General features: G+C 45.6%; 1 protein-coding gene across 5 annotated transcripts in view; it reads left to right on the top strand.

The window, feature by feature from the left end:
* LOC106571568 (ena/VASP-like protein) overlaps positions 1 to 10,058 on the top strand; it is a 66,012-nt gene that overhangs the window by 54,491 nt on the left and 1,463 nt on the right. For 3 of the 5 annotated variants that reach the window (XM_014144773.3, XM_014144770.3, XM_014144767.3), the window contains exons 4-11: positions 2,828 to 2,894; positions 5,802 to 5,866; positions 6,057 to 6,337; positions 6,779 to 6,885; positions 7,077 to 7,116; positions 7,229 to 7,283; positions 7,456 to 7,516; positions 9,927 to 9,987. In XM_014144773.3, the coding sequence (XP_014000248.1) occupies positions 2,828 to 2,894; positions 5,802 to 5,866; positions 6,057 to 6,337; positions 6,779 to 6,885; positions 7,077 to 7,116; positions 7,229 to 7,283; positions 7,456 to 7,516; positions 9,927 to 9,987 (737 nt within the window). The remainder of the gene's footprint in view (positions 1 to 2,827; positions 2,895 to 5,801; positions 5,867 to 6,056; positions 6,338 to 6,778; positions 6,886 to 7,076; positions 7,117 to 7,228; positions 7,284 to 7,455; positions 7,517 to 9,926; positions 9,988 to 10,058) is intronic. The other 2 variants (XM_014144769.3, XM_014144771.3) reach the window with 1 other exon arrangement.

Below are 10,058 nucleotides of genomic sequence, written 5' to 3'. Positions count from 1 at the left end.
AGTGCCTATGGAGTAGGCCATGGTGTCGGGATTAGGCGTCGGTGTAGTGGCTATGGTGTTCGGGTTGATTTGGGATTAGGCCTGACCCTCACAGCACCTCAGGCCCCTTACCTCTCCTCACTGTTCCTCACGTCTGCCCCCTGGTGTTCTGGAGGCCTGGTACAGACAGCCTCACTGATCTCAATGACCTGTGTGTGTCTACTGTATGTATGTCTATGGAGCTACCTGGCCAGTCTCTCAGTCTCTCAGTCTCCAGGCTTCTGGAAGATGGAGGGCCTCGTTAAAGATGAACTGCCCTGCACACGCTCTCCTGCTGCTGCATAGAGGTGTAGATTACTAGAGATGATACTGGAGACGAGAGGGGTAGGAGGGGGATGGTGTGGGTGAGGCAGGAGAGATACCTAGACAGGTGAGCGAGACAGAGGAGGAGGAGAGAGATGGAGGAAGAGGAGGGCTCAGGGCGAGCTATGGTGAGCAGAGAGTGGGTCTGTCAGTGCTTCTGTGTCTGCCACAGCCGATTCGTCCTCTTCAATATGTCCTGTAGGTACTGCTGCTGGCTGTCTCTCACACTCTCACTGGATTGTGTGTATGTATGTCTGTGTTATAATCGTGACATAGAATGTGTGTAAATGTGTTTAGATTGTGACATGGTGTGTGTGTGAGAGAGAAAGAGAGCGAGAGGTGTTTTCAGGTGACTCTGAGCATTGTGGATATTGGTAGTTTGTGGACATTCATTTCATTTTGATTGGGTTTGAGGTTGTGCGTTTGTTGGGCAAGATCTGTTTGGTGCTGTGACTACTAGTAATGTTGTGTGTGTGTGTGTGTGTGTGTGTGTGTGTGTGTGTGTGTGTGTGTGTGTGTGTGTGTGTGTGTGTGTGTGTGTGTGTGTGTGTGTGTGTGTGTGTGTGTGTGTGTGTGTGTGTGTGTGTGTGTGTGTATGTGAGTGCTGAATGATATTAGATAGCTGTTGGGTTGTTGTGGATACTGGGATTATGTGTGTTGTGTTGTGTTTGGCTGTTGTGAATATTGTTGGTATGTTATGGTCTGTTCCCTGGAGTGGATCTTCAGTATGTGGATGGTTGTGTTAGGATGTAAACTGTTGAGTACTTGCTTTTTGTTGTCAAAGTGTGTGTGTGTGTGTGTGTGTGTGTGTGTGTGTGTGTGTGTGTGTGTGTGTGTGTGTGTGTGTGTGTGTGTGTGTGTGTGTGTGTGTGTGTGTGTGTGTGTGTGTGTGTGTGTGTGTGTGTGTGTGTGTGATAACTAATTAATAACTCATTAATAAGAGATGAGGTAGCAGTATGGAGCGGTATGGAGATTGACTGTCCAGAGATCGTGAGCGATTGTGTGAGATCGTGAGTCCGGTTGCTTTGCTGTCGTGTGTTATTTTGGAACACTGGCTGTAACTCGACCAACCACAGCCATCAACGTCCTCTCTAACCAATCACTGGTTGCTATGGAGACACTTCCGGCGGTAGTGACCCGACATATGAGATCGTAGGTCATAAGTAATGTGTCAAACTTCAAGTCTTGAGGAATGCCTGTGGTTCAGGGCCCCCACATTCCCAGTCAAACTGGTACCACTGTGAGGCCCTCTCTCTTTTTGTAAAGTCACACAGGCAAAGCTTGGGCTATGTAACTAGTCTCTATAGACATCCAGGCTGCCTCACACAATGTTTCAATGTTCCAGCTCAACGCGTCTGTATGGAATATAACGTCAGTTTGGCATAGAGGAACTACGTCACTGCCGTATCGGTTTGAATAAAATGCTAAATAGTAGCTAGCAAGATGGAGATCACCGAGGTTCTTTTTGCAAATGGATACCCAGCAAACCAAAAGTGGTTATGTGAAAGTTCCCAGAACATTTGTTAGGTCGCGTCAAATGTTCTCATAAGACTGTCCAGTCATGCTGAGGATTATAGAACGTGAAGGTTCCCCAGAATGTTTCATTAGGTTATGGAAACAGTGTGGTGGGAACATTGTGGGGACATCACAAAATATATTTTCCCAAAACACATAACATGTCTAGTTGTGCAGATGATTCTACAATGTTTCTTTTAGGGTGCAAAAAACCTTCACCTGATGTTACAAGAACATTCCCAGAACACATTTTGTCTGTTCTTTAAAGGTTCCCAGAATGTTTCATTTGGTTGTGGTAACAGTATAATCATTGACATAACTGGACAGTTTTTGTGTTATGAGAACATTTGCCGCAACCTAAGAAATGTTATGGGAACTTTCGCAGAACCAATTTTGGTTTGGCGGGAAAACATTACTGGTACATTGTGTTATTACATTACCTGGAAACCTAATGACAACTTTTGGGGAATGTTCTGTGGTGGTTGTTACAGATGTTGTGCACAACATTTTAGTGAATGTTAGGAGAACATTCCAAGGATATTTTTTATATATTTTATTATAAAACCCTAACAAGAACTTCATGGGAATCTTAGCTAATGTTCTGGGAATGTTCCAAGTCTACTGGGTAGTTTGCATCAACTACCTTCACTAAACGCGCAATTTTTGTATTTTTTATTATCGAAGTTAAGAAAGTCACTGCTGTTGCCTAGGGTCATATTTACGAGACTACTATGTAACAGGAGTATGTGTTTGTGATGTAAGAGAGAGTGAGCGACAGCTGTGATGCAGGTGGGAGTGGTCTATGCCTCTCACCTTTCAGGTGGATAAGAGACGCACACTGGGGTCTCTCTCTCTCGCTCTCTCGCTCTTTCTCGTCGCAAACCAACATAAACAATAAAGTCAACCATACAAACAATTGGTAATAAATATCTCGTCTTTTCTCCCCCTTCCTTCCCTCCTCTCCTTCCAGGCCCAGCGGTCCAGCGCCAAGTCCAGAATGGGCCCACTACAGACGAGATGGAGGTGCAGAGAGCAAGGTAAGGCATCGAGGTACTCCGCAACAACCACGCAACAAGACACAGCATTCACAAAGCAGCCACACAACGTTCACAAAACATTGAAACAACGTTCACACAACTTCCACACAACATTGACACAACGTTTTCCACAGAGTGGATCACTGCAGTTCCAGTAATGAGATTGTATAGCTTATCATTGGATGTCAGCATGGCTAAGACAGGAAATACATCAGACACAACATTCAATGAACTTCTCAGAAATATTTCCCAACGACAGGATTAGATGAGTAAACACACTGTGTTGTCTGTGCACAATAAAGAACAGTCTGTCGCGCAGGACTCAGTCTGCTAACAGGCAGCAGCCCTACCCACATGACCCCCAGCCAGACAGCTGTCCTCATCAACCTTTTATTCCCCTCTCTCTCCCTCTGTCTCCTCACAGGATTAACATACAGAAGGGAGAGAGCGAACGAGAGTTTCAGAGAGTCTGACAGAGAGAGAGAGAGCGAGTAAAAGAGGGAAAGAGAATGATGGAGTTATAATGATAGCTAAACACAGGAAGTACTTATTTCTGCTAAATCATGGTCGGCAGATTGTGGAGAATAGATGTTAATAGCAGATTTGTGCTTGAGATTATGCTCCAGGACTATTAGATTGCACCATAGCACCTATTCAGAGAGGTACAGTAACTCAAGCTGTTTCTGCTATCTATCTCTGTCTCTACGCCCCCAGGGAATTACACAAGCCCTTTGTTGCCTGAGTTATTTCTGCTCCGCTTATCATTTCATCTCAATTCCAAATGCCAAAGCAGAAACAGAACAAATATGATTGTATTATGGATATGTGATGACCCTGAGGCGCTCACTAGTGGTAAAAGCCAGGATTGCACTGCAGCTCTGTGCCATGTGGAGATCAAAATATCAGGTGTTTGTGTGTGTGTGTGTGTGTGTGTGTGTGTGTGTGTGTGTGTGTGTGTGTGTGTGTGTGTGTGTGTGTGTGTGTGTGTGTGTGTGTGTGTGTGTGTGTGTGTGTGTGTGTGTGTGTGTGTGTTGTGTGTGTGTGTGTGTGTGTGTTGTGTGTGTGTGTGTGTGTCTCCCAGGCCTGTGGCTGCTGGGTCAGCACATCTCCTCTCCAACATTACACGCAGCTGGAAAATTCCACTTCCTCTCTGTGTGCTCTTTCTCTCTCTTTCTCTGTCAGTTCAATCTCAATTCAGTTCAAAGGGCTTTATTGGCATGGGAAACATATGTTTACATTGCCAAAGCAAGTGAAATAGATCATAAACAAAAGTGAAATAAAGAATCAGAAATGAACAGTAAACATTACACTCACAAAAGTTTCAAAAAAATAGAGACATTTCAAATGTTATACTATGGCTCTGTACAGTGTTGTAACAATGTGCAAATAGTTGAAGTACAAAAGGGAAAATAAATACAACTAAATATGGGCTGTATTTACAATGGTGTTTGTTCTTCACTGGTTGTCCTTTTCTTGTGGCAACCTGTCACAAATCATGCTGCTGTGGTATTTCACCTAACAGATATGGGAGTTTATCAACATTGGGTTTTATTTTGTATTATTTGTGGGTCTGTGTAATCTGGAGGAAATATGTGTCTCTAATATGTCTTTCTGTTTCTCTCTGCCCAGAGCTCTAACAAATGCGTCTCACATCAGAGGGGGGGAGGGGAAGAGAGGGAGGGGGAGATAGAGAGAGGAAGAGAGTGGGTAAAGAAGGAGAGAAAGGGGGAAGAGAGAGGTGGGGGTGAGAAGAAGAAATGGGGGATAATCTCATAAAGCCTGCAGCATAGTGAACAGCAGGGAGAATATCTCTCTTGTCATGGAAGTTAATAGTGCTACTTGTCCATGTACTGCACATAAGATTTGTTTTTGATTTGATTAGTGCACATAAGCAGACATACAGGATACTTACACTGTGTGTACAAAACATTAGGAACACCTGCTTTTTCCATGACATAGACTGACCAGGTGAATCCAGGTGAAAGCTATGATCCCTTATTGATGTCACTTGTTAAATCCACTTCAATCAGTGTAGATGAAGGGGAGGAGACAGGTTAAAGAAGGATTTTTAAGCCTTGAGACAATTTGAGACATGGATTGTGTACGTGTGCCATTCAGAGGGTGAATGGGCAAGACAAAAGATAGAAGTGCCTTTGAACGGGGTATGGTAGTAGGTGCCAGGCGCACTGGTTTGAGTGTGTCAAGAACTGCAACGCTGCTGGGTTTTTCACGCATGTATCAAGAATGGTCCGCCACCCGAAGGACATCCAACCAACTTGACACAACTGTGGGAAATTTTGGAGTCTTCATGGGCCAGCATCCCTGTGGAACGCTTTCGACACCTTGTAGTCCATGCCCTGACAAATTGAGGCTGTTCTGAGGGCAAAAGGGGGTGCAACTCAATAGTAGGAAGGTATTCGTAATGTTTTGTACTCTCAGTGTATACCACCACATGCCATCATTTTACCAGACCTTGGACACCTGGAGAACTGTAGAGCTGTAGGACTATAGGTTAACTGACTGTGGTGCATTTAAGCAATAAGGCCTGAGGGGTTGTGGTATATGGCCAATATACCACAGCTAAGGGCTGTTCTTATGGATACCAAACCCCCAAGCTACCTTATTGCTATTATAAACTGGTTACCTGTGGTATACGGTCTGTTATACCACAGCTTTCAGCCTATCTGCATTCAGGGCTCGAACCACCCAGTTTATAAATACAATTGAAGGACTGCTGGCTGTATGACTCACTGGCTGTTTGTCAAATGTCCCTGCTCTATGGGGCAATAGAGCTCTAAGGCTTTCTGCCTTTCTGCCTATCTCACTGACTGTGCTATGACAGGCATAAAATGGAGATGGGCTGACTGACTGACTGACTGACTGACTGTGTGTCTGCTGTCTCCCCAGGCAGATGATGGAGCAACAGCAGATGCAGGCCCACATGGAGAGGGAACGACGATCCTCGAACCCAGGTGAGGAAAACGCTAAACTCAACCAACTGAACAGTGAAATGGAAATGTTTTTAAAGTAAAGGTCTTCTTTACAGTCTCAAGTGCCTGATGTGAGTGCATATTCCCTTTCAAAGTCAGACACTATGTGACACTATAAACAATGTCTTATTTTCTCGTTTCTCTTTCTCTCTCCCTCTCTCAATTTCGCCAGGCTCTCCTTTCCCAGGCCATCCCGGTGTGCTTTCTGTAGCCCCCCCAGCCCCCATGCCGCCCCCCATGTCCATGGGCTCCTCTTTAGGTGGAGGCCCCCCCTCACTGGGTGCCCCTATGCCTCCTCCCCCTCCCGGGCCCCCTCCCCCCTCGGCAGGGGCTCCCCCGCCCCCCCTGCCTCCTCCGCTGCCCATGGGTGGAGGGGGACAGGGTGAGGAGGCTCCCGCCCCGACGGGACTCGCCGCCATGATCGCTGGAGCCAAACTGCGCCGCGTCAATAGAGTAAGATGCCAATCACACTAATCACCATGTTACATAACATAAAATAATACTTGGACTTACCCTCTCAGACAATCTATCAATACCTTCGTAGACATGGGGATGTAAGAGCATCCTATGAGGTTTTATAAAGATGTAATGAGCTTTATAGTAGTAACAATAAGGCCCAGGCAGACATACTGCGAGTGCATCTCAAAAGTGTAAAGTGACCTCCTCTCCTCCTCCTCTTCTTCATCTGCACTGATCTCATAACAGAGGATGGGTGAAAGCACAATGTTCACCAAGCCCAGCTCTTTCATATCAGTGGAGCTGAACTAGGAAAGGAAGCCCCTTCAGACCATTAACTTGTGCTCCACCTCTTACAACTAGGGGACGTCACACACACTCTATCCGTTCTATCCTCACCTAACATACGGCGTGTGTGTGTCTTCCTTCTCTCTCCAGCCTGAGGACTCTAACTCTTCAGGATCGGGGGCCAAAAACGATGCCAACAGGACGAGTGGCGGCAGCGGAGGACTGATGGAGGAGATGAATGCTCTGCTGGCGCGGAGGTCAGAGCATAGAGTTAGAAACACTAGAACTAGACATTCCTATTCAGAGCATTGTTAAAACCACCACAACAGACATTTCTATTCAACATAATTTCCTGTCATATGTGGAGTGGGCCGGCAGCCATATTGAATGTACTACTTTGATATCAAACTGAATGAGGGTCTGACTTGAGGCTTCTTCTTGCCCCCAGAAGGAAAGCAGCGTCAGAGAAGCCTGAAGACAGCCAAAATGTGAGTGATGCTAACTGATGATACAACAGTGACATATGACTCTTTTCATCATTAAATGTGTGGCTCACTTCTCCTTAGTTGACCTCAACATTTTCCTCCTGTTGTTTTTCAGGATGACCTGAACGGATGCCCTTCACCCAGCACCAGGGGTGGACAAAACGCCACAGGTACTACAGTCATACACACTATATACAACATATACAGTACAAATACAACACAATATATACTGTACTACACAAGAACAACACAATACAAACTATATAGAAACAATACAATTGACATGTTTAGGTAATGTTTTTCCTCACCTGACCCCTGTCTTCTCTTCTCCTTCATTCTCAGATGGAGGGAAGAAGCCATGGGACAGAGCCAACTCTGCCGAGAGGTCATCACTGGTATCAAGGTGAGAATCTGAGGGACTTAGTCAGTCTGCCAACATACATCTCATAATTAGGTTATGTAATCAACGAGGCTGGCACTAAGACAGCATTGAATGAGCTGTATACCGCCATAAGCAAACAAGAAAACGCTCACCCAGAGGCGACGCTCCTAGTAGCCGGGGACTCTAATGCAGGGAAACTTAAATCCGTTTTACCAAATTCCAATCAGCATGTTAAATGTGCAACCAGAGGGGCCACCTTTACTCCACACACAGAGATGCATACAAATCTCTCCCTCGCCCTCCATTCGCCCTCCATTTGGCAAATCTGACCATAATTCTATCATCCTGATTCCTGATTACAAGCAAAAATTAAAGCAGGAAGCACCAGTGACAAGATCAATAAAAACAAGTGGTCAGATGAAGCAGATGCTAAGCTACGGGACTGTTTTGCTAGCACAGACTGGAATATGTTCCGGGATTCCTTCGATGGCATTACGGAGTACACCACATCAGTCATTGGCTTCATCAATAAGTGCATTGATGACGTTGTCCCCACAGTGACCGTATGTACATAATCCAACCAGAAGCCATGGATTACAGGCAACATCCGCACTGAGCTAAAGGCTAGAGCTGCCGCTTTCAAGGAGCGGAACTCTAACCCGGAAGTTTATAAGAAATCCCGCTATGCCCTCCAAACAGGCAAAGCATCAATATAGGACTAAGATCGAATCGTACTACACCGGCTCTGACGCTCGTCGGATGTGGCAGGGCTTGCAAACCGTTACAGACTAAAAATGGAAGCACAGCCGAGAGCTGCCCAGTGACACAAGCCTACCAGACGAGCTAAACTACTTCTATGCTCGCTTCGAGGCAAATAACACTGACACATGCATGAGTGCACCAGCTGTTCCGGATGACTGTGTGATCATGCTCCGCAGCCGATGTGAGTAAGACCTTTAAACCGGTCAACATTCACAAGGCCGCAGGGCCAGATGGATTACCAGGACGTGTACTGCGAGCATGCACTGATCAACTGGCAAGTGTCTTCACTGACATTTTCAACCTCTCCCTGTCCGAGTCTGTAATACCAACATGTTTTAAGCAGACCACCATAGTGCCTGTTCCCAAGAACACTAAGGTAACCTGCCTAAATGACTACAGACCCGTAGCACTCACGTCTGTAGCCACGAAGTGCTTTGAAAGGCTGGTCATGGCTCACATCAACACCATTATCCCAGAAACCCAAGACCCACTCCAATTTGCATACCACCCCAACAGATCAACAGATAATGCAATCTGTATTGCACTCCACACTGCCCTTTTACACTTGGACAAAAGGAACACCTATGTGAGAATGCTATTCATTGATCACAGCTCAGCATTCAACACCATAGTGCCCTCAAAGCTCATCAATAAGCTAAAGACCCTGGGACTAAACACCTCCCTCTGCAACTGGATCCTGGACTTCCTGACGGGCCGCCCCCAGATGGTAAGGGTAGGTAACAACACATCCGCCATGCTGAACCTTAACACAGGGGCCCCTCAGGGGTGCGTGTTCAGTCCCCTCCTGTACTCCCTGTTCACTCATGACTGCACGGTCAGATACGACTCCAACACTATCATTAAGTTTGCCAATGACACAACAGTTGTAGGCCTGATTTCCGACAATGACGAGACAGCTTATAGGGAGGGGATCCCTGACCTCTATACCAGTCGGTGTCAGAGGAAGGCCCTAAAAATTGTCAAAGACTCCAGCCACCCTAGTCATAGACTGTTCTCTCTGCTACCACATGGCAAGTGGTACCGGAGCGTGAAGTCTAGGTCCAAGAGGCTTCTAAACAGCTTCTACCCCCAAGCCATAAGACTCCTGAACATCTAATCAAATGGCTACCCAGACTATTTGCATTGCCCCCCCTTTCCCCCCTTTTCCCTCTTTTACACCGCTGCTACTCTCTGTTGTTATCATCTATGCATAGTCACTTTAATAACTCTACCTACATTTACATATTACCTCAAATAACCGGTTCCCCCACACATTGACTCTGTATCGGTACCCCCCTGTATATAGTCTCGCTATTGTTATTTTACTGCTTCTCTTTAATTACTTGTTACTTTTATTTATTATTCTTATCCGTATTTTTTTTAACTGCATTGTTGGTTAGGGGCTTGTAAGTAAGCATTTCACTGTAAGGTCTACACCTGTTGTATTCGGCGCATGTGACTAATACAATTTGATTTGATTTGAATCAAGGGATTGCCTGGTTAACTGTGTAAAGGACTGTACATGTTTCCCGATGTACACTTAATGCCTTATATGTTCACTTATTTTTCTCTTGCACGTTCGCTCTCTGTGCATTTGTCAAATAAATACATTGAAATAGCAGTGATGTTATGACGTGTGTAAGTGCGAGAGTGTTTTACTTTTCTGTAGGGTACGACCTGTGGGGAGTAGCAGCGACACAGACGCCTTAGACTTTGACAGAATGAAGCAGGTAAGGTGCCCTGCAGTCAGTCAGGGGCACATACGCTTTGTAAATCTGAAAACGTATTATACCTGGAATGA

Source organism: Salmo salar, chromosome 15 (genome assembly GCF_965601325.2).
Source record: "Salmo salar chromosome 15, fSalSal1, whole genome shotgun sequence".
Lineage (NCBI taxonomy): Eukaryota > Metazoa > Chordata > Actinopteri > Salmoniformes > Salmonidae > Salmo > Salmo salar.
Note: the sequence above shows the minus strand (reverse complement) of the source record. Positions and strands in the feature narration are given on the sequence as shown.